Here is a 24,945-nt window from a genome sequence, read left to right as displayed (position 1 = left end):
TTATTATCCGATTTTGCTGAAATTTGGGACAGTGGGTTGTGTTAGGCCCTTCGACATCTTTCTTCAATTTGGGTCAGATCGGTCTAGATTTGAATATAGCTGCCATATAGACCGATCCTCCTATTTGGGGTCTTAGGCCCATAAAAGCCACATTTATTATCCAATTTTGCTGAAATTTGGGACAGTGAGTTGTGTTAGGCTTTTCGACATCTTCCATCAATTTGGCCCAGATCAGTTCAGATTTAGATATAGCTGCCATATAGACCGATCTCTCGATTTAAAGCTTTGGACCCATAAAAACCGCATTTATTGTCCGATGTCGCCGAAATTTGAAACAGTGAGATGTATTAATACTTTCGACATCATTCTTCAATTTGGCTCAGGTCGGTCCAGATTATGATATAGTTGCCATATAGACCGACCTCTCGATTTAAGGTTTTGGGGCCACAAAAGTCGCTTTTATTGTCTAATGTCGCCGAAATTTGGCACAGTGAGTTGTGTTAGGCCATTCAACATTCTTCTTCAATTTGGCTCAGATCGGTTCAGATTTGGATATAGCTGCCATATAGACCGATCTCTCGATTTAAGGTTTTGGGCCCATAAAAGGCGCACTTATTGTACGAAGTCACCGAAATTCGGGACATTGACTTGCGTAAGGCTCTTCAACTACTTTCTGCAATTTGGCTCAGATCGGTTCAGATTTGTATATAGCTGTCATATAGACCGATCTCTCGATTTTAGGTTTTGGACAATAAAAGGCGCATTTATTGTCTGATTTTGCCGAAATTTGGGACAGTGAGTTGTGTTAGGCTCTTCGATGGCCCTCCTTAATTTGTCCCAGATCGGTTTGGATTTGGATATAGCTGCCATATAGACTGATTTTCCGATTTAAAGTCTTAGTGTCAGTGTCAAATTTCGCTGAAATTTGACACTGTGACTTATGTTAGGCTTTTCTTCATCCGTGTCGTATATGGTTCAGATGGGTTTATATATAGATATGGCTACCAAAAAGACCAATATTTCGTTCTACAAAACTGAACAAAGACTTATACTCATTAGACCTCTCAATAATATAATTTGGTCCAAATCGGACCATATTTCGATAAAGCTGCTATGCATTTTTCCCCGAATTATGACGAAAAGTGGTTTACATATATACTCGAGGTATTGGGTATTCAAAGTTCGGCCCGGCCGAACTTAACGCCTTTTTACATGTATTGGTTGCCCAAAAATTGCGGATTTTTCATATAGTCGGCGTTGACAAATTTTTTCACAGCTTGTGACTCTGTAATTGCATTCTTTCTTCTGTCAGTTATCATCTGTTATTTTTAGCTTGCTTTAGAAAAAAAGTGTAAAAAAAGTATATTTGATTAAAGTTCATTCTAAGTTTTATTAAAAATGCATTTACTTTCTTTTAAAAAATCCGCAATTACTTTTTGGGCAACCCAATATTATCTATAGGTAGGTAAAGTTCTAAGATGGGCCATATAGGACTATATCTTGATATTATCGTCATATAGACCGATTTAGGATCTTAGGCTCCTAAAGGCTGTATTTATCATCTGATTTTCCTGAAATATGGCACAATAATTTGGGTTAGGGTCCCCGAAGTCGGTTCCGAAAATGGGTCAGATCGCACTATATATTAGTATAACCCGATATAGGCCGATCCCCCGATTTAAGGTCGTAAGCACATAAAAACAACATTTATTACCCGATTTCGTTAAAATCTGGCACATTGATGTGTGTTAAGATTCCCGACATCCTTGCTGAATATGGATCAAATCGGTCTACATTTTAATTTAGCCCCCCTATAGACCGATCCTCCGATTTAAGATCCTAGGCCCATAAAAACCTCATTTATTACCCTATTTCACTGATATTTGGCACAATGATCTGTGTTAAGATTCCCAACATCCGTGTAAGTATTCAAAATTTGAGGACCTTGGTGAGTTCAGAGGTAGATCCATTACGATTGAAAATTTGTCACCACGAGTATGTGAAATTTTGTATTGTTCATCAAACAGTCATTTATGGACCGTTCGGCTTGATTTTTTTAAGATAGAGCTCATTAATCGAGTATATCTCTAAAGGTTTTTGTCAAGGTATGGTTGGCATTTTCAAAATTGTGAGGCTATTTGAAAATTTGTGGACATTGTCCTTTCCTATCAAAAGTTATTTGCCTCAATCTAAAGAGTGATTTTTTAAGAAATATATGGGCCAAAAAAGTTGGATATCATCTCGCGGTAGCGCTCACCATTCACAGTTACGTTACGATTTGCATTATTTTTGAAGAAGTACGGTCCAATGATGCCACCAACTCATAAACCGCACCAAACTGTGACTTTTTCTAGATGCATTGGTAGCTCTTGCAATACTTCTGGCTGATCTTCACTCCAAAATTGAGAATTCTGCTTATTTACGTATTATTGAGCCAAAAATGAGCTTCGTCAATGAAATGGAAGAAGCGCGCGATGAACTTTTTTAACAGAGCACGCTTTTTGATAATAAAATTTAAAAAAATTGCAAGCATTGTTCGTTTGTAAGACGGTTCATGGTTAAATTATACACCAAACTGAAGAAGTATCGTCCTTTTCCTTTCAGTATACTAAGCCACTATACTAGCGTTTCTTTGCTCTCCACCAATGTCATGTTTGATTATTAACAACGAAAATTCACATGCTGGTGACTTTAAGTACAAAATATTGGGTTGCCCAAAAAGTAATTGCGGATTTTTCATATAGTCGGCGTTGACAAATTTTTTCACAGCTTGTGACTCTGTAATTGCGTTCTTTTTTCTTTCAGTTATCAGCTGTTACTTTTAGCTTGCTTTAGAAAAAAGTGTAAAAAAGGTATATTTGATTAAAGTTCATTCTAAGTTTTATTAAAAATGCATTTACTTTCTTTTAAAAAATCCGCAATTACTTTTTGGACAACCCAATATTTAAAATAAATATTATTTTGTTTTCATACACAATTATAATTTATAGTTTGTTTGTCCCACTGTGCCTACCAATTCTCTGCTCTCCATCAACGTTATGTTTGCCATTCACAATCTTATCGCAAACACAATTTAAAAGAATTTTCATACTCCCGCTGGAAATGAAAATGAAAACGTTTCAATTTATCATCGATGGGAACTTTTTATGGCATTCTTTCCGGGAGACATGCCCTTGCACCCTGAGCTAAGCGAGCCATCAAACCAACAAAACCACTATCATGGAGATATAAAGAAGCAATTTTGCCACAGCTACTAAACTAAACCACAACACAACAATATAATAAAAAAAGTTGGTAACATTTTATTTTTTTTTTTGAAAAAGAAAGTTTTGATTTTATTGATAATATTCGTTTATACATATATTTTATGTGCTTATTAAATGCAAGTATAAATACTTGATGTAAAATTGGAAAACAACGGGGAGAGTATAAACAATGCGACCCCTAAGCCGCACTCTGGCATCATTTGCCACAAAGGTTCAACCCTAAAATATGTATTCCATGGGATTTGAATAAACGTGTCTTAACAAATTATGTTTTTATTATTTAGCCAAACAAAACCACCCCTTTATACTTCAGGTTTTATTGGCCGAAAAGTTCAAAGGTAGAAATAGTTTAGAAAATTGTTTAGGATTATTTTGTTTTCTCCTTCCGCAGAGGTTAAATATTTACAGGAAAACGGGGGAAAATAGTTTTAAAGTCATAACAGATTAAAGTATAATTTATGGAACGTAACACAAAAATATCTCAAATACTTCTCGTTTACCCACCAGTGTGTCTGTGCCACTCGAATGAGTGATTCGTCTGACTCAAACATCTCATGCTAGCGAACGAAACCACAACCATGACATAATTACCAGGTAGTGTACCGTAAACAGCTGAGTAAAATTTTTTCTCGCAAAGTACACTATCTGTCAACGAGTTTTGATTATGTGTGTGTATTATAGTTAAGAACCATGATACATAGCAACAACAAAAAATGGCGCGAACTAGTAACATACCCTAAATCAGGGTTGCACATATCACTGATTTTGACAGATAGTGCACTCAACATTTTGTTGTTGGGCAACTGCCACTACCTGTAAATGAGTATATCTTGACCACAACGCTCAATAACTGTGAAGCCCAGTACTGGCATCGGCTTTTCACACGAACAACTGTCAGAACACACATAAAACAAGTAAAAAGGCGTTAAGTTCGGCCGGGACGAACTTTGGATACCTACCACCTCGGCTATATATTTAAACCACCTTTTAGTCAAAATCCGGTGAAAAATGCCCCATAACAGCTATATTCCGATTTGAACCATATACTAATAAGTACAACTCATAAACCATATACGACACGGATGTCGAAAAGCCTAACGTACGTCATTGTGTAAAATTTCTATGAAATCAGATTATAAATGCGCCTTTTTTTGGGCCAAGACTTAAAATCGGCTATGCAAATCATGATCTATCTAAACCAAATTGCAGAAGTATTTGCGGGGGGGGCTTAACAATAAATGCGCCTTTTATGGGCCCAAAATATTAAATCGAGAGATCGTTCTATATGGCAGCAATATCCAAATCTGGACCGATTTGGACCAAGTTGCAGGATAAATGTCGAAGTGCCTAACACAACTCACTATCCTAAATTTCGGCGAAATCGGACAATAAATGCGCCTTTTATGGGCCCAAAACCTTAAATCGAGAGATCGGTCTATATGACAACTCACTGTCCCAAATTTCAGCAAAATCGAATAATAAATGTGGCTTTTATGGACCTAATCGGTCTATATGGCAGCTATATCCAAATCTTGTCCGATCTCGTCCAAATTGATGAAGGATATTGAAGGGCCTAGCACAACTCACTGTCTCAACTTTCAGCAAAATCGGATAATAAATGTGGCTTTTATGGGCCTAAGACCCTAAATCAGCAGATCGGTCTATATGGCAGCTATATCTAAATCTGGACCGATCTGGGCCAAATTGATGAAGGATATCGAAGGGCCTAGCACAACTCACTGTCCCAAATTCCACAAAATCGGATTATAAATGTGGCTTTTATGGGCCTAAGACCGGGCCTAGTCCGAACATAACCTGCTTATGGACAAGAAAATAATCTGTGCAAAGTTTCAACTCAATATCTCTATTTTTAAAGACTGTAGCGTGATTTCAACAGACAGACGGACGTGGTTAGATCGTCTTAGATTTTTACGCTGATCAAGAATATATATACTTTATAGGGTCGGAAATGGATTTATAATGAAAATATCCCCATCCTTCGGTGGTGGGTATAAAAATGGTGACGAAGATAATGCGAACACATTCCGTACAAGTGGTACTGAGTTCTATGAGCAAAATAATAATAAATTTCGCACAATTTTGATTGCAAATGTAATTAAATGCTCACGAAATGGTCCGAATCAACTCTGCTTCTTCTTTGTTGTGTGTTGTTGTTTGCATTTTGTTTGTGTTCTGACAAAGAAAAAAGAGTCCGTCGGATAATTTAATAGGTATTTTCGCTGTAAATTAAGTCAGTACTATGCTTTAAGGCCAAAACAGAATGAGCGCGTCGAGCTCTGTTTTTGACGACTGTTTTGGCTTTTAAACTCGCTGTAAGTTCATATTTTTTTCCCTCTCTCCTCTTGCGGACATAATCTACCTTCATCAAAGGAACAATTCATTTTCGCGGCTCCAGCCCATGAAGATAAGGTAAACGAAATTTTTCGATGTTACATTTAAAACCTTTAAAATACGTCATTTTGTATTTCTTTATGCTAAGCTTATTTTTCCTGCTATTCGTTTGCCATAATTGTTAATTTCTTTGGATCTTTTCATTGAATTCATCTATAAATTGTATGATTTGACTTTGCTCATGTTTGCTCAATAACAGCCCACGACACAACACCTGATCACTTACACACACACACACACCAATAAACATCCAAAAATATAAAGGCCGAAAGAAAATATGCAGAAAATCACTTACCTTTATTGCAGTGATGAAGACACCCAAACATTCGCGATTACAAAGTTCTTTCTTGTTGCCTGGTAAATCACTTTAAATAAATGCAACTTTGGATGTACATATGTATACACAGGTCAGCTTATAACTAAATTTTCAACATAATTTATGTCCACAAAAATGGTTCAATCGAAATGTAAACAAAACCACCAACCACCACCACATTCAGTCAAATTCTTTAGCTACACATTACAAATAGTCATTTATTTGCTTTTATCTTTTCTGTCTAAAGATCTAAGCAATTACTTCAATAATTTGTAATATTTTTCTCAACAAAAAACACAAACACTTCGTAAGTCAAAGCTCACTTATGAATTTCACAACAACTTGCAACACAGGTCTATTAAGAACTGATTGGGCAAACTCCTTTAGCGTTCTTCTTGCGGCTCTCAGAATAACAACAATGCGATAGCATTGCCAGATGTAAAAAAAGTGTATGACGGCTCCACATGATCGTTAAACTTCGACTTATCAAGGGAAATTGATAAATCGCTTTGAATATGAATAGCGCAACGAGCAGAGAAATTAGTTTTCCAATTTGGGCAAAGTCAATAAAGTACCTGACTCAAAACAACCTATGAAAGACTTATCCTGACAAAAAAAAAAAAAAACAAAATGTTATAATAATAGAAACAAGTAAAGCGTGCTAAGTTCGGTCGGGCTGAATCTTGGGAACCCACCACCATGGATTCTGCTAAAAATTTATACAAACTAAATTAAGTTGAAGGGCATAATTTTATTTTACATACCAAGCTTCTGTCAAACCTGCAAAAATTAAAGCTTCTAGGAACTGAACAATGATAATCGAGAGACCGGTTTATATGGGAGCTTTATCAGGTAATAGACTGATTTAAAACGAAAATTGCTGCTTGTAAGGGCTCAAGAATTTAAATCGGGAGATCAGTTTATACTACATACTACTCCTATAGCAAAGATCTCGATTTCCTAGTCCCAGTCCTGAGAGTACACCCTAAATCGCACATGGTAAATAGAGTAAAAATTTGCCCAAGAACTCAGCAGGGGCGATCTTCTCACACATCAATGAGTGCTCTCAGATTCAAGTTTAAGTTCGATGATAGTGGACCTTTTTTAACGCCGAGTCCGAACGGCGTGCCGCAGTGCGACACTGCTTTGGAGAGAATTTTTTACATGACCATGCATGGCATGGTACCTCGCAAATGTCGTCAGTAGTAGTAGTAGTAGTAGTAGTAGTAGTATTTATTTTCATAATTCTTTATGTATACAATGTGTGGTAAGATTTTGTACAATATATAAATAAATACTTAATATTTATCTCTAAGACATGACATATTGTCGTTAGTCTGCATATGGGGTTTTGCTATTGTTATACATATATATACAGATAATATTCAGTTTAATAGTTGAATTCATTTATCAGATTTAGCCTGTATCTCATAGCCATTTTGGTGTATTTTGCAAGCCGTGTCCATTCTACAACTGCGCCATCAAGAAGACTTATTACTTCGTTTTCTGTTAATATTTCCTTGTTAAAATATATTTTCCTAATTTCTTTTAACACCGGGCACCGGCCTATGAAGTGTTCCACGTTTTCTATCTCCATTGTGTTGCAGAGCGAACATATTTCGGATCCATTGTTCCTGTATATATTACCATTTAGAATCGTTGTTTCTGTTCTGATCTGTAGTATGCATCTTATGTCTTCGATCTTATATGATGTTTTTAAATAGTTTGCTCCTTTCATAGGATCTAAATTTCTGTATATCCTACTTGTGCTCTGCTTTCTCGACATATATATATTATAATTCTTTACTCTTAGTGCTTGTAGCAGTTTAGTTCCGTTTTCTTTCCAAGTTGTTTTGTTCAGATTGTTTATTGACCACTCAATATCATGTTCCGCTCCCATTTCATTTAGGCGTTTTACCCAGGATAATTTGTTCTGCAGTATTTTCTTTGAAAGAAGAAATGGTAGACGAGATTCGTCGTACTCAAATAGAGTTTTAAACACATATCTTATGTTTAAATCTAGTGTAAATATATGTCCATTTTCGATGGAAGTTTCTAGCATTATGGCGTATGTTGGTATGCAATCTGGGAGATTAAGCATTCTCTTGATGAAATATGTCTGCAGCTTGTCAACTTCCTCAAAGTGTTTGTAACCCCATACTTGCGCAGCGTATGTTTGTATTGATCTGCTAACGGCTAGAAAGAGTTTCCACTTAGATTGAAGTGGTACATCCTGTTTTTTTAGAAAGTCGTTCCATGTGCTATTTATACTAGTTTTTGCTGCTTGATTCCTTTTTTCAACATGCTTGCTAAAGCTCATGGATGGTGTTAATGTTACTCCTAGATAACAATATTCCGATGTTATCGTCACAGGATTCGATTTAAATGTCCAGTTTTCATTTCTGGCTATTCTCCCACCTTTTCTAAATACCATAATTTTTGATTTATTTAAATTTACTTCGACTGTCCATAGTTTACAATACTCTTCCAAGTTGTAGATCATTTGTTGTAGCACATTTGGTTCATCGGCTAGTATTACGATGTCATCGGCATATAGAAGTAATCTTACATTTAATCCATTTAGGTTAACTCCGCCTTCTAGAGTGTCATGCAGGTCATTTAGGTACAGAGCAAATAATAGCGGTGAGAGTAGGCATCCTTGTTTGACACCTGACGAAGTATTGAAGTATTCCGACAATTCATTTCCGGTCCACACTGCTGATGTTGTGTCTTTATAAACGTTTTCGATAAATCTTACAGCTTTCGTTGACATGCCTATCGATTGCAGTTTGAATATGAGCGCTTTCCTTGAAATGTTATCGAACGCCGCCTTAAAGTCAACGAAAAAAGCATACGTTTTCTTTTTTTGGCTGAAATTCAAATGTACGATTGAGGATAGGTTATAAATATTGTCAGACGTGCTATAATTTTTACGAAAACCTGCTTGATACTCATTTAGTATCTTATGTTTCTCCGACCATAGTGACAGTCTTTCATTAAGTATGCCCATCATTATTTTTGCAATACAATTCATAAATGCAATACCTCTATAGTTGCACGACAAGGTTCTATCCCCCTTTTTGAAAATTGGATAAATGATAGTCCTGAGTAATGATTCATCAACACAACCGGAGTCGTACAAGGTATTGAACGTATTCACAATTTCTGCCAATAGATCATTTGGTGCATTTTTAAAAAATTCGTATGGCACTCTATCCTCGCCAGGAGCCTTATGGTCTTTTGTTTTACTCAAAACTTTTTTGACTTCCGACAGTGTTATTGGCGTGTCCAGCTCGTGATAAAATTGCAAATTGTGTGCATATTGGATGTCTGATTGCTCTTGGTGAGGATTTAATAGATTTTTGAAGTGCGTTTGTAGATCTTCTGCAGAAGATTTAATTTCTTGATAGTAGTTCGTGTTTCTTATTTCTTTGGCAATTTTCCACCACTCTTTGCTATTTTGCACTCTTTCTAGGTTGCTTTCTATGATTTTATAGTAAGAGTCTTTAGCTTTTTGAAATGTCGTCAGTATTAAGACATAAATTTTGGCCGATGTTCTCGCCAGGATTCGCACGCAGGCGGTCAGCGTCATAGGCGGACACAGGCTACAGTGGCACGATTTCGATATCCACATTCAGGGCGAAGTGTCCCCACCCTAAAAAGATATTAGAGAGTTAAAGAAGGCGCAGCGGAGCGGACTTAGTTCGACTAGTATTCTATAAAAAGTACATAAATACTATCCCAGTGCTTGTGCGGATTAATTTAATCCATGAATATAATGCTTTAAGACCTGACTGATGCACAATTACAGTTAAAATATCCAATTAAAAAAAAAATCGCTAAAAAGATTGGTTCCATTTCGACCAACGACATCTGATGACCACAACTTGTAACTAAAATATTACTGAAAGATTGATCCCATTTTTACTAACGACATCTGGCATCCAAAAGGACCAATTGAAATACTGTACCTTTACATATTGAATGTCTTTGGCATTAGATTGCCTTAAAATAGTTCATCATCAAAATAAAACAAAATTCATTTCAATTTTCTAGATTAATTTTTATTTATTTTATGTTTTGTTGAATTGTTTGTTTCTTTTGTTTGTTTGTTTTTTAGTTTTCTTCATTATTTTTAATTTAAATTCTTTCAATGTTTTCAAGTTTCAGTTGTTTGTAGTAAGAATGGTTGTTGTAATACAATATTTTGATTTTTCTGACAAGTATTTAATTATGTATGACGCTTTTCATTTTTTTTGTTTTTTTCAATTATGTTATAAGAGTATGTGTATATGATTAAAAAATCAAAGATACATACAGTTATAAAGAAGTTTTTGTTTTATTTAATAACTTTGGTTGTTTCCTCTCTCATCGTAAGCATCGTTTATATGCTCGTCATGATCTTAAGAATTAAAAATGGGGGGTTTTTTTGTTACTGTTTTACTATCTGATATTTTATACGGTGTTGGTATTTTTTGCTTTTTGTTGCAAATTAATATTTTTAATGTATTTTGTTGTAAGACATATTTTACTATTTTGTGGTTTTTCTTGTTGTAATTTAAGTTTGAATCATCTTGTATTTATATGAAAACAAATAAGGTGGCGGAAAATTAAATAAACCTAAAGTGTAGTTTGGTGACTAATTTAAAAAAAACTGGTTAACAAAATTTTAGTAGTTGTATTTTCTTAGTTTTTTTTTTTTTTTGAAATGGTACTTTTGTGATTTCTGTTGAATTTGGACATGTTCAATGTTAAAAAAAAAATAAAAAAAATTAGCCTCACACTAAACTAAACTTAGAAAATAATCAACAATCAGATCGTTTATGTTTTGTTTTTAAGTTTTCAGCTTTTTCCATGTTTTTCTCTTCTTATTCTTCTTGAGTTTTCAGTTTCAATATTTATAGTTAAGTTAGATGAACAAATTTTCTAAAATCAAAAATACATTACATATAAAAAATAGTTTTTTTTTCGTTTATTATGAGCAAATTGAGTTTTTCGTTTTTTTACTGCCCTGGGCAGTTGAATTTTTTCTTTCGTTTTCTTTCTGGTTTTTCCTCCTTCTTCTTTATATTATTTTTAATAAATTAAACTATTTACAATGTTAGGGAAGTACGAATATTGTTGTTGTTTTTTTGTTTTTTTTCTAAATTATAACTTATAGTCTAAATAATAATAGAGAGAAAATAATTTACAAGTCTTTTTTAGTTATTCGTTAACAAATTATAACAAACTTAATTTTAAATAAAAAAAAAATATTCGCTTTTTAACTCCATTAGAGATAGAGATTACTAGTAATGGTACTGTACAAAACATATTTGATATAATAAAACTTATAAAAAACAAATATCCGAAAATGTACAAAGAATATCGGTGGGGGATGACTTTTATATGAATGAACAAAATAAAATACACAAAATGATTTAGACTAAACACACAAATTGCAAGCAAACTCTAAACGCCGAATGCAAGCCAGTTTGGAAAGGGCGGAATATTAAACATTTATAAAATCGTCTTTTAGAACAGTCTCTAAACAAAAATGCAAGTTTGTGTCACTTGCAAAAAAGCAAGGTTATATCACTTCCGAAAATGGTAAGGGCCCATAAACATTAGGGATGTCAAAATGTGGCGGCTAAAAATACCGCAAAGAGGCAATCCAATGGCAATAACGGTTGCCGTCTCAGTGCACAGCACACTGCTACAACAACAACAACCGCAAAGAAAAGAAAAACCAAAGCAAACTTGTTTGTAAACAAAGTGTAAATGAGATTCTCAATGACGATAACTGTCAAATAGTTTTACGTGTTGCCACTATAGTAGTTTTTTGCCATTTTCCGCCTATTTTTAACCAACATTTCGCCGACGTTTTTTTATATTGAGTTTGACAGCATTTCGCCTGAAAAGCTGGACAGAATACTCAGCTTAAATGTAAAGATGCAATTAAGGCCTGGTTACGCTCTCGTTAATGTAGAACAAATGTATCGTAAATGTGAAACGGCAATTATGTTTTTTCAAAACGTAGCATTTGACATTTCAAACAAAACCATTTTTTTAAGCAAGGGTGGGGGGGGGGGGGGGGGGTGTCTGACGTCTGAGAACTTCAGACATAACACAAGTGCACGTCGGATAAGACGTTCCTCCATGCAGTGATGCGAGATGTTGAGACGTTTCTCCAACTGAAGAAGTACGCGATGGCAACCTTCTTGAATATTGAGAGGGCATTTAACAACGAGGAGATGGGTCGACAGTCAGCGCCCTAAGTCGCACTGGAAGACTGAATACGGCCAAGGTTCCCTTCTGGACACTATGGATGGGGTGGGTAGATTGAGAAGTGTTTCAGGAGGCAGGGACTGGATTGGGGCTGTACTTCGACACACAGAACATTTCAGGCAGAGCTATGTGCCATAACCATAGACTCAAAAGAAATTCTGGGAAGGTATTTACAGTTTTCGAAATTAGTTGTTGTTGCTGATGTTGTATGTCGAGGTAGCATTCCTAGTTAAGCTTCAAAAGTGAGCAAGCTCGTTCCGCTCCACACGACCGTTCGCCAAGTGAACGCTACGGTCATTGGGTATTTAAAAACTCCAATAGATCGCCTTGTCATTTCGAGAATAGCAGTATCATGACACACATATTTATCAGGTAGTATACCGTAAACAGCTGAGTACAATTTTTTCTCGCGAAGTGCACTATCTCTCAACGAGTTTTAGTTGTATGTGTGTATTATAGTTAAGAACCATACCATACACAAAGAACGAAAAATGGCGCGAACTAGTAACATACACAAAATCAGAGTTGCACTAATCATTGTTTTTGAGAGATAAGTGCACTCAATATTTTGTTGTTGAGCAACTGCCACTACCGGTAAATGAATATGTCTTGCTCAGTATTTAAGCAAGAGCCATTGCCGTCCGGCCTCTCACTGATACTCTCCACTCGATACCGTTGATTGTCCGCGACTGCAATTGCAGCTACTCCATATACGAAGCATTCCACTATCCGCAACCTATAGACACGGCCGGTAGTTCTCAGATAAGCTTCTCGTTATGACACGAAACAAATTGGAGCTCAGAGTTTCAACTAAAGTGGTGCTTATAATCGTCCCATGCCGGATCGAAATCAGTATGTGTATATGGATTATCAACGCAGACTTCGGAGATGGTGTCCTCAGAAAGCGGATGACAAGAGAAGCTCCGAAGGGAGGCGTGTTTACGCCTATTCTCTGGCACCTAGTGATAAACCAAATTTTGTTAGATCTGAAGAGAGATGGCGTGAGAATGATCGCATCGGCGGACGACGTCGTACTACTGCATATGCGCACGACGTAAATTCCTGTCGACTATCCGCGATATTATGGAAAGGTTATAGGACTCATTTCTCGAGATTGGCTAAGAGAAATGAGTTGAGGAGAACTCCAGGAGTTGGCTCCTTCCCTCCGAGATATGAGTTATCGGCTGCAAGATGGAGTTAAAGACTGGGTTGGGGGTGTGTTATTTCAGCCAGATGTTTGTGACATAACGGGGGCTTTTACCCCCTACTCACTTCTTATGAATTCTTCTTATGTTCTCACAGATATTTCAATTGTTCTTTTCCTCCGATTGAACTCTCTCCTTCCTGTTACGCTCGCAGACGTTTGTTAATATTTTGCAAGTGTTTTCATAAAGCAAAACAAAACAGCTGACACGTTTTTCTACATTTACGACAGCATAACAGAATGTACTTATAAGGTGAGGTCATGCGAACAGCTGAGTACAATTCAAAGGCTTGATAACACAGCTGTGTTTTTTTTCCTAAAATCTCAAGGGGATGTTCTATTTGATAGGATATTCCATACATAAACCATAAAACAGTGTTATTATGATGAAAATACAAAAGTAAATCACATTTGAAGAAGATAAGATGTAAAACTAAGTTTATTTCTAAAACCACGTTGATATTTCAATTTACGGCATTTGCCACTCAAGGTATTTTCTTTGGAGGTAGAGTTTTGTTGTTGTGCTAATAACCCTACCTTTTAATTGTGCCATGACATAATTACCAGGTAGTGTACCGTAAACAGCTGAGTATCATTTTTCCCGCGAAGTGCACTATCTGTCAACAAGTTTTGGTTGAGTGTGTGTATTATAGCCAAGAACTATAACACACATAAACAACGAAAAATGGCGCGAATTAGTAAAAATAGTGTACTCAATATTTTGTTTTCGGGCTATTGCCACTACCTGTAAATGAATATACCTTGAATTGTACCATGAGAGCATAACCAGGCCTTAAATCGCCACCATTTTGACATTCACAATGTTAATGGGGCATTTCCACGTTTAGTTTTATGTAAGCTACGCGACCGTCCATTTGTGAATTCATTCATAAATCTTTTGATGTCGGAAAATGACATAACTTTCTATTACTGAGCCCTAAGAGTGCGGAATTTGCTTACAAAATTTTGTGGCTTAAGAATTTGCTTGCAATTTTACATAAGAAAACTTTTGCTATATTAAAAATGCTCATTGAACTCACAGGTCAATCTAATTTTCTTATACAAATTTTTGTTATCGCATTTAAATATCAATGAAATAAGCTCTTGTACTGATATTCTAAAGACTTTTTTTCTATATAAGAATTACAAATATTCTTCATATTTAACATGGATATTTTTCAAAACATATTCAAATTTGATAACAAAGTATTTGCAAAGTCAATATGACCTCTGTATAAATGTATAGCAAAAATTATCGTTTAAATCATATTTTAATTACATAGTGGTAGGTTTAAGTCCGACAGTCCGTCCATCTGTCCCTAGTACTTCTCCGTCCCGTTCCCGTTTTGGAATACAAAAAACGAAGTTTTTTCCATTTGGCACAACATTGTTTTCAAATTAGACAAAATCTTTTGCACACACACTTTTTTGTAGGTTTGTAACGTAAAAATACAAAACAAAAATATACAAAATATTGTCCAACATAGATAATGTTTATAACAACAAACCTCAAGTTGGGTAATTCCCAAAGAATTGTAAAAGAAAAACAAAAATAATCACAACTTATTACACAACTTTTAAACACAAACACTCTAAAATCCTCTTAGGTGTTGATTGGTTGTTGCTGCATCTTCACAAACACAAAGTTGCAGTTGCTGATGGACTGATGCTCTGGGCTTCTTAATTCCTGATGTTTTAAAAGCATCATCAGTCATTAGTCTGTCAATGCACACTGGGAGGGGGCTGGCTTTGTTTCGTTTTGTTTTTTCTTCTTCTTCCTTTCAATCTAAAATTTTCTTTGGTAATGTCCACGATTCATCCAAAAATGCCGTCTATGATTGTGGGCCATAGATGTCGATGTATTTTAGCTTGATGCACCCAGCGAATTCTTCATGTGAGCTCCAGCACCAGCACCAAAGGGTGAATTGCCAGGACCACCGCTCTGTGGCCCATTGTTGTTGAGATCACCCGGAGTACGTGGACCATTTGCCCCGGCCCCCATTAAACCTCCCGCAGTATTGGCACCACCAGCCCCAGTCGGTGAATCTTGGGCAATTGAGTTGACATGACGTTTCAGCATGGGATGATTGGCCATGGAGGCGAATACCAAACGTTCCTCGTAATCATACTCACAGAGTATTTTATTTTCACACAAATAGAAACGGTCGCCAACACAAAACCTGCAAAAGAAGAGAGAAAGAAACAAAAAAAAATGAGTAACATTTTGAAGGAGAAAAAAGTGGTTTATGTAAATTTTAGGAGTGAGTAAGGAAAGAGAAATATTTAAAAATTCTTAAATTTCCGCTTGCCGGAAGCATTTTGTTTTCCTCTATCTTTCTGTCACAAAAAAGCCACTTTTTACAATTTTATTTTTGTTTTTTTCAATGCAAAAATACATGGTAAATTAAAACAAAAAAATGTATTCCATCGTCACATTTGTTAAAAAGGAAGCTGAAGACACTTTTGATGAAGGTTGATTTTAATATCGGTAACAACATCGTTGCAATGAAGACATTTTATGGACAAAAATCTCAAAATTAAAAAAGTACATTCTCTGAATAATACCCTCGCACAGTTTTCAGACTTATTTAATCACATTTGACCCCCATATTATCCTGATCGGTCCACTTTTCTCTTTTTGGGATTCAGCCTACGTATCCGTTAAGGAGAGGTTATTGGGGCGGAGCGCCCCAATGACACATGACATGACATTAAATTTGTATATAAGTCTCGAATGCTACTAAATAAATAACATTCTCTTTGGCCTCAAACTGTCCGATCGTGGACTTTTATGTTTTGGGGGTGTTTCTGGGGCGAGGAAGAGTTTACGTCCCTTCAAAAATCTTAAAATTATATTATACGTTTTCAACCATCCATACAATCTGTAAAAATCTCTTTTAAAACCTGTTCAAGCCTTTTTATGTAATGGATGTTTGAAGCATACTTTTAGGCATATGCGAAATATGATGTTTAAATTTCAAACCTTAGATTTGTTCTTTTCTTATTGTAGTATTTTCATATTATTAATTAGAATAACTCTGGTCATTGTTAATTCGTTATATCTACCACCACTAATCTAGTTATTCCGTTTATAACACATCGAAACATTGATCTGGGACCCCAAAAAAGATGTATGTATATTCTGGTTCTTCTTGACGATCAGCCATGTCCGTTCGTCCCCCTGTCCATTCGTTTGCTTGAATCATTTGCACACAATTCTTATTGATGTAGGTTGTTGGTGATTGCAAATAGACAATAAATTTGGATACAGCTCCAATATATTGGAAGCCACCATAGCGCAGAGGTTAGCATGTCTGAATTTAATGCTACATCTAATGCCTCTAGACATTGTGGCCAGACAAATCCCTGCGACCACTGCCGTTGGGCTAAGGGAGCTTTCTCTTTGGTCATGTGGCAGCTACGAACACTGTGTTATTCCTCACACAATGTCCGATGTTCCACCCTACCTGGGCCGCTTTTTGATAAAAAGTACTGAACCACTATTCCTGATAGAACCGATAGACACTATGATATCCCTGGTAATAGAAGTTACATAGACCTCTTTACGGATGATTTCCAAACTAGACGACCAGGTGGGCTTTGGCTTGAGCATTCCAGAATTATGTGGCCTTATCTAGACTTGAAGAGGTCTACCGCTTTGCTGTCACTGGCTAGAACAGACGTCTCAGTCATTGTGTCCGTCATGGCAGGTCTGTCTTATCGGAAAACATGCCGACAGACTGAAGGTTGCCAGTAACGACTTGTGGGGATGTAAAACAAGAAGAGACTATAGAACACCTTCTGTGTGTGTGTCCCGCACTAGCAGTCAAATGGAGTTCCACTTTAGATTCTCATTTCTTTGAGAACCTGTAACTTGCGAATGTTAACAATCGCAAGTTGTTGGGCTTTTTAAAGCGATCTGTAAGGTTCGACGGTAGAAACTAGAAGGCATCTTCCTTCTTCTGTTTAAGGTGAGTCTGATGGCAGACTGCCACTTTAACCTAGCCAAACCTATGCTATGCATAGAAGTCATGCGGCACGCGCTGTCCTTATTATTGAGCTTAAACTTGACTAGGACAGCACTTACTTAATGTTCAATGTTCATGGTCGAATTTCCAGTTCCTCCAATACATATTGGTCCTCCGACTTGACTTCTTGAGCTCCTATAAAAGGCAATTATTATTCGATTTGGCTGAAAATTTGCACTTAGTATTCTATTGCAACAATCGTGGCAAGTATGGTCCAAATCGGTGTATAACCTGCTATAGCTTCCATATAAACCAATCTCCGATTTGACATCTAGAGCCCTAGAAGACGCAATTTTTATCCGATTGGGTTGAAACTCGATGTTCTGTTACGACGCCGAACGGTTGAGCCAAGTATGCTCCAAATCGGTGTATAACCGGATATAGCTTCCATATTAACCGCATCGATTAACTTCTTGATCCACTTGATCCCATATAAACCCATCTCTGGATTAGCCTCTTCGTCTGCTTCTAAAAAACTGAAACTTCTGACTGATTTGACAGATATTTAGTGCTTAAAGTAAAATTATGCCCTCCAACTAAGTTCAGTTTGTATAAATGGTGGGTTCCCAAGATCCGGCCCGACCAAACTTGACACTCTTTTATTTGTTTATAATTGTTTTATTCTAACTATTTTTATGTAGACAGCATGCAACCCTTGTTAATCCTTTAAAAATTAAATACTTTACCAATTTTGTAACAAATTGTTAATAATATTTGCTAGCAACCTATATCATGTTGCAAACTTTTTTCTTACTTGTAACCAAAAAACAAGTCAGCTTTAACAAGGACTTACATAGGGATTTCAATTGCGGGGTGTCATTGTGTGCCCCATTGTTTTGAGTCCAATGTGATTTATGTTTGTTGGCTTGCCTGATTTCAATAGTAAACATTTAACTTTTCCTGAAACTGAAATCCATGAAATAACGCCCGCTCTTAATGCTCAGTGCTTTTGATCCCTTGGAAAAAAGTTAAAAACCCAAAATAGTCGTTTGTGTTTATCTTTCAAAACAACAAACCAACATAAAAGTCAGCCGGAAAAACAACACTTTGCAACTCAAATAATGATGGGGAACTGTTCACATGAGCACCTGGTATCCAACAGTTGCCACCGGAAGAGGGGTATTTAACAGTGGAAAATATGTACCTGACACACCGCACACACCCATATACGCACACAAAGAGTTGGTAAACCAACACCACAGAGCTGTCTATGAAATGCATAGCGAAAAAATAGTTCTTCTCTATTGACTTACAGAAAAAAGGGAAAAAGTTTACAAAAACTTTTTGCCAACAGATAAAGACTGCTATATATTTTGACAGAGTAGCTGTAGCTATAGCTGTCTGTAAAGGCAAGGTGAATTCATACAGATTTTACAGCAAAAGAACTGACTTTACTGCCATATCGGTGTATGTGTGTTCTATGGATGTTGAAAAAAAAGAACATTACAATAAAAAACCAACCACACGAAAAATGCTTTGCGGCAAAAAGCTGCGGGTGCTTCCGTTTCGCGTTTTTCACTTATCATTTTCCTGCTGCTGTTTCTACCGTGCCTCCTCCTGCTAAATGCAGTCATTGAGAATTTTTGAAATTTCTATCAACACTTTATGATATCGATGACTGAGATGTACGTACGTTGGTTGTAACTACAGATGCTGACTCTGATGATGACGATGGCGATGGCGACAAGGGACAACATCAACAGGAAATTATGAAAAACACCACAAATATTCATAGACAGGTATGGGGGAGAATGTAGCATCAGCCGCTACAGCAGCTACAGCCATTTATGGGGTCTGGTTCAATATTTATTCCTTGTTTTTTGGGGCTGTTATTTTCATTGTGGAAATAATAAACACAAACGTCACATTTCCGCTCGACATATTTCACTTTCCTTTCCCCCTCTCCCCCAGGCACACCAGCACATTTACATATGAAAATGTCAGTAAACATTTAGCCGGGCAGTCTGTCAATCCTGTTGGCATTCCTTGGAACCTCAGATATGGCCACCAGGTGCGATGGCTTACATATGTCTGCTACATCTCCTCCCACCCCTACCCCCACACAACTTCAATGCAAGCCTCAATGATTTTTTGGCAATTGAATTAATTTTTTAAAAATTGATTAGTTCTCCCGGTATTCACTCACTCGCACAATGGCGTATCATGATACCCAAGTGAAATGGTGGTATTGATGCCATATTTATTTGCATTTTCAAGAATTGACCATTGCTGGTCAATTTATAATCGATAACGGAGCCATCGAATGCTGGGATGGCAGCTTGCGGCATTAACTGCCAGACAAAGTTACATTGTGCAAAATGTCCATTTCTTTTTATTTCGCTTTATTTTTGTCCAGCAAGACCAAAAAGTATCTTAAATATGCATATGCATATTGTATGCAGCCGTGCAGATTTAAATGCATTTTTAATTAGACGATATCGGGTTAAAAACAAAAAACCAATGCTTACAAGACCATAAAGTCAACATGTGTTGAAACTTGTGTAAGTACGCCAGGCTTTATATTATTTTTCGAATATGTATTGTAACAGTCATACAACATATGACTGCGGGATAGTTATTCTTAAACATATATTTCTTTATAAATACATACACATCTATAAGTAAACAATTGAATTGGTAGGTGGCATCCAATGGCACACTATACATGCATGCGTTATAAAACCTTTTGTAAAACTTTAAATAATAATAACAATAACATTACAGTTGGTAAAAATACTCTTGAAGTTATATTTATGATTGAGTTCTAGATGGCCTTTATTCTGGTCTTAAAATTTAAATAAATGAAACAAAATTCATTCTAATTGAATAACCAAAAAGAAAGAAAAAATTAAATTCTATCTATTAAATAATGCGTATTCTCTAAATAAATAAATAACAAAAGATGCGCATTACTTGCCTTAGAATATGTGCCTTAAAATATGCTTTAAATTTTTAACTATAATCAATATAACTCGAATTAGAGTAGTTGATATGACTGTTTTATAAACCTTTATGGAAAAGTCAGTAATTTGGCGCCTTTTATTCCCACCGAAATAGGATGAGGGTCATTTCATTTGTAACACCTCGAAATATTGAGCTAAGATCCCATAAAGCATATATATTCTTGATGGTCTCGACATTCTGAGTCGATCTAGCCATATCCGTCCGTCCATATACCGATAGCGGTCGAACGCCTAAAGCTAGCCACTTGAAATTTTGCACAGATACTTTCCATTGCTGTAGGTCGTTGGGGATTGCAAATGGGCCATATAGTTCAGATTTAGATATAGCTCCCATATAAAACTCTCCCGATTTGATTTCTTCGTTCCTGAAAGCCGCAATTTTTGTCCGATTGGGCTAAAATTTTACAGAAAGTGTCCTGTTTTGACATCCAACAACTGTGCCAAGTGCGTTCCAAATCGGTCTATAACCTGATATAGCTCCCATAAACACCGATCTCCAGATTTAACTTCTTGAGCCCTTGGAAGCTACAATTTTTTTCCGATGTGGCTAAAATTTTGCAAATAGTGTTCTGTTATGACTCCCAACAACTGTGTCAAGCACGGTCCAAATCGGTCTATAACATGATATTGATCCCATATAAACCGATCTCCCTATTTGATTTCTTGAGCCCTTACAAGCCGCAACTTTTGTCCAATTTGGCTAAAATTTTACAGACAGTGTTCTGTTACGACTTCCAACAACGGTGCCAAGAACGATCAAAATCGGTCTATAACCTGATTTAGCTCCCATATAAACCGATCTCCCGATGGACCGTAATTAAAACAGTGGTTGGAAGTCAATGATTTTAGCCAAATCGGACAAAAATTGCTGCTTCCAGGGGCTCAAGAAGTCAAATCGAGAGATCGGTTTATATGGCAACTATATCTAAATCTGAACCGATATGACCCATTTGCAATACCCAATGACCTACATCAATATTAAGTATCTGTGCAAAATTTCAAGCGGCTAGCTTTGTGCGTTCGACCACTATCGTGGTTTCGACAGACGGACGGACGGACAGTATTAGTATACCCCCATCCTATGGTGGTGGGTATAAAAAGTAATTGCCAAAGGCAAATTTCAAAAGTATGATGTAAATTTACGTTTAAACTGCCCAGTATTGTTTGCTTCTGCTTTCTATTGAAAAACATGCTAATTTTCAATCTGTCAAGTCCACAAAGTAAGTCTAAAACCACAAAATATGTACAAGTACACAAAATAAGTCTAAATGTCCACATAATTTTTGAATTATATAAAAAATTTTATGTTAATCTGTTAAAAAATTAATTATTCCCATGAAATATTTGAAATTCCCTTTCAAAAACTGGCAAATTCACATAATGTCCACAAATTCGAAAAAAAACTATAAAATTTTTATTTCAAAAAGAAGTGAATAGGACATGTGTTTGAGGACAAGTCAAATATTCAAAATTCTCATTGCAAGAACTAAACCTCTTTCACCATTCCTCGATACTACCCCACATTCCGATAGCAATTGATAATAAAACCCGTTGGAAAATCCCTAAACAAAAATAAAACAAATTTATTCTCCATATCACAACATAAAAACAATAATTGACGGAGTTAATTCTCACCCCTTGGAAACACACACAAAAAAGTAGCTCACAGAAGCATTACTATAGGAAAATATAATCCCACCACTGAAAGTGCAAATGTATTTTCTTTCTCCCCAGAAAAAAAAAGTTGGATAATATTGTAAACAAATCGTTTGCTTTTGTCCTTTAAGTGTCGTTTAGGGCAATGACTGCATAAAAGATTAGCGAACAAAAGGATTTGTGGTGTTCAACTTTCTTACGAATAACACTCATGCAGCAGAAAAAGGTAACCCTTTAACATTGGGGGTTGGCAACACGGAAGAGATTTGGTCGTTTCAGACTGTCTGCCTTTTCATATTTATTGGCCATTGGAAAATGAATAAAAATACATAAAACATGATTTTAGCAACATTTTTATCAATACCAACTGTAAGCTAATTGCCTTCAAGGGTGTGATAACATAAAATTTTATAGCCTCTTAGAAAAGCTAATAATAAAGAATTGTATGTGGCCAAAAAAAAAACAACAAAACCCTCAGATGTGTGAGTGTATAGAACTTACCTGTGATTGCATTGTTGACAGGCAAAACATTCCAAATGATAAACATTTGTTCGGGCTCGCATGACCATTTCAAATGCCGGAATGACTTTACTACAGGCAGCACAATAGCCAGTGTTGCCAAACAACCTGTAAATTAAAACCCAAATATGCATTATTAATGAGATACTATACACCCTTTGGTGGATAAACGAAATTTCTCCTTACCTTAAATAATCTCTTTTGCAGAGCATTAAATTGCCTTTGGTATAGAGGGTTGAACCCACTTCGCCCAGACGACAATCACAACAGCCACATTTGAGACAATCCTCATGCCATAGCATATCTAAAGCTCGTAATAAGTATCGATCCTGTATGTGTTTGCCACAGCCGGCACATAGTTGACTGCCATTGTTGTTGTTGTTATTGGCCGCCGCCGTTATGCTATTGCTGTTGGCATTATTCGTTTGGTTATTGTTGGCATTCTGCAGATTGTTGGGACCCACATTGGGTTCGGTTTTTGTTATATCCATAGTCATCATCTGCAACGAAAATAAAATGTAAAGAAAATTATATTTTGCCAAACCGTTCTATTTAATTATATTTTGGAAAAAAAAATAATTTTTGGAAAACCATTTTTTTAAATTAATATGTATTAGCAAAATTTCTAAGGCATTTCCTCATCCGAAATATTTACAAAAAACTTTTGAAATTAAATCATTTTAAACGTTTTGAGTTAAGACAACAACTATTTCGTAGAAAATTACATCGGAAATTAGGTTATACCTAGAGACCTTATAGAATAGACTTTACACTTAAAAGGGAAGGATTCAAAAAATAGCCTCAAACTAAACTGGGTAAAGCAAAACACATTATTCGAGTAGACAACCAGCTAATGCCTTAGTGTCACAAAAGAATGATGAAGTATTGCTTAAAAATCTCATTAAGTAATCAGCTGATTGCGAAGGTAAAGGAATTTAAACTTGCCAACAACTGTTGTTCTACTAAAGTTTCATATGACTTCATCTATTGCTAAAAAGGACAAAACTCAAAAACAAATTGAACAATTTTGTGATAGTGATTCTTCCTGCCATGGGTTGAGTTGGTCATCATATCACAAAACCCAAAGCATACTTTAAGGCATTAAAGTAAGCATTAAAAATAAAAATATTCACAAATCATAGTTTTATCTTTCAACAAAATAAGGGGAGCAACGGATAATGGGAAAATGGTCACCAAAAATAAACAAAGACAAAGAGGCAACACAAAAAAAATTTCCCCACGCATTGGTGTTGTTATTGCCTGCCAACTCTTAAGACACACCAGCCTAGTGGCAAAGCAGCTACATTCCATAATAGATACGATCACACACAATTTTCTTTTCTCTCTTAACAAATTATTATCTTCCAAAACTCTTTATTAAAATGCACTCAATTGCTAAATGAATAATGGAAAACAATCGCCTGACGCCTCAACAACTCCCACTACTTCTAGCAGACATGTATATTGTGGCGCCTTAATTGGGCTCGTCCGGGAATTGAACCCGGGACCTCTCGCACCCGAAGCGAGAATCATACCCCTAGACCAACGAGCCGGTGCTTCAATGCCTGCCTAAATCGTTTTTTCAATATGGGACAATACATTCTCAGCCAAAGAACAACACACCAACAACAAAAACCGGCAACAACAACAATGAAATTCTTAAACCGGCAAGGCATGCGATTTGTGTTGAGCAAAAATATACAAGAGAGTAAGAGCACAACAGCCAAAGAGAAAAAAATTACACAACACCACGTGCTAGGTAGAGAATCTTCAGGCCAACACCACAACAGAGAGTGAAAAAAGCATTACAGCAACAAAATAAATATAAACAATGTGGAGGGGTGTGTGGGCTATATTTAGAACAAAACTCAATCTAAGAGATGGCAGCGGGCACATACACACGCACAGCATACATACAGCTGTGTATACATTGATGCAAACAATGGTTGAATGGGCATGGCTATATTCTGCCATAGAACAACAAAAAACGCAGCAATTCAAAGTAAACAACAATTAAATTTTCAGATATTTTTAGAATGGCTTTTTACATTCAAAACAAATAATAAATAAATATTCTTGAAGACTCGTCGTTGTTTAATGATGCTAATACTGCGACTGTGTAGTTGTTGTAGAGTATACTGATATTGAATATTTGCCATTGGGCGCATAGCGCCCTTTTAGCTCAGAGGTAGAGCACTGGTCTCGTAAACCAGGGGTCGTGAGTTCAATCCTCACAGAGGGCATGTTAAAAATTGGTATTTTCTCGTTTTTGTTATATTGTTTGATTTTATTTTTTTTAAATTAAATGTTTTTT

At 36.1% G+C, this 24,945-nt stretch overlaps 1 protein-coding gene, 1 long non-coding RNA gene and 2 other non-coding genes across 6 annotated transcripts in view; 1 reads left to right on the top strand and 3 right to left on the bottom strand.

Annotated features, from left to right (window-relative positions):
• The window catches only part of LOC106082013 (uncharacterized), a 167,496-nt gene extending 161,246 nt beyond the window's left edge, over nucleotides 1-6,250 (bottom strand). Inside the window, exon 1 of the long non-coding RNA XR_001220443.2 lies at nucleotides 5,974-6,250. This is a non-coding gene — a long non-coding RNA (uncharacterized LOC106082013). The remainder of the gene's footprint in view (nucleotides 1-5,973) is intronic.
• Nucleotides 6,251-12,060: 5,810 nt separating this feature from the next.
• LOC106082004 (LIM domain transcription factor LMO4-B) overlaps nucleotides 12,061-24,945 on the bottom strand; it is a 144,715-nt gene continuing 131,830 nt past the window's right edge. For all 3 annotated transcript variants that reach the window (XM_013244299.2, XM_059367609.1, XM_059367608.1), the window contains 3 exons: nucleotides 22,818-23,131; nucleotides 22,614-22,739; nucleotides 12,061-15,645 (listed from right to left, as the gene is read on the bottom strand). In XM_013244299.2, the coding sequence (XP_013099753.1) occupies nucleotides 15,330-15,645; nucleotides 22,614-22,739; nucleotides 22,818-23,131 (756 nt within the window). In that variant the 3' untranslated portion in view covers nucleotides 12,061-15,329. The remainder of the gene's footprint in view (nucleotides 15,646-22,613; nucleotides 22,740-22,817; nucleotides 23,132-24,945) is intronic.
• On the bottom strand, nucleotides 24,112-24,183 carry Trnap-cgg (transfer RNA proline (anticodon CGG)). The gene has a single exon. It is a non-coding gene; the product is annotated as a tRNA-Pro (tRNA).
• Trnat-cgu (transfer RNA threonine (anticodon CGU)) lies at nucleotides 24,803-24,874 on the top strand. Its single transcript has one exon. It is a non-coding gene; the product is annotated as a tRNA-Thr (tRNA).

This window comes from Stomoxys calcitrans, chromosome 4 (assembly GCF_963082655.1).
Source record: "Stomoxys calcitrans chromosome 4, idStoCalc2.1, whole genome shotgun sequence".
Taxonomy (NCBI): domain Eukaryota; kingdom Metazoa; phylum Arthropoda; class Insecta; order Diptera; family Muscidae; genus Stomoxys; species Stomoxys calcitrans.
This window is presented reverse-complemented; position numbering and strand designations above follow the sequence as displayed.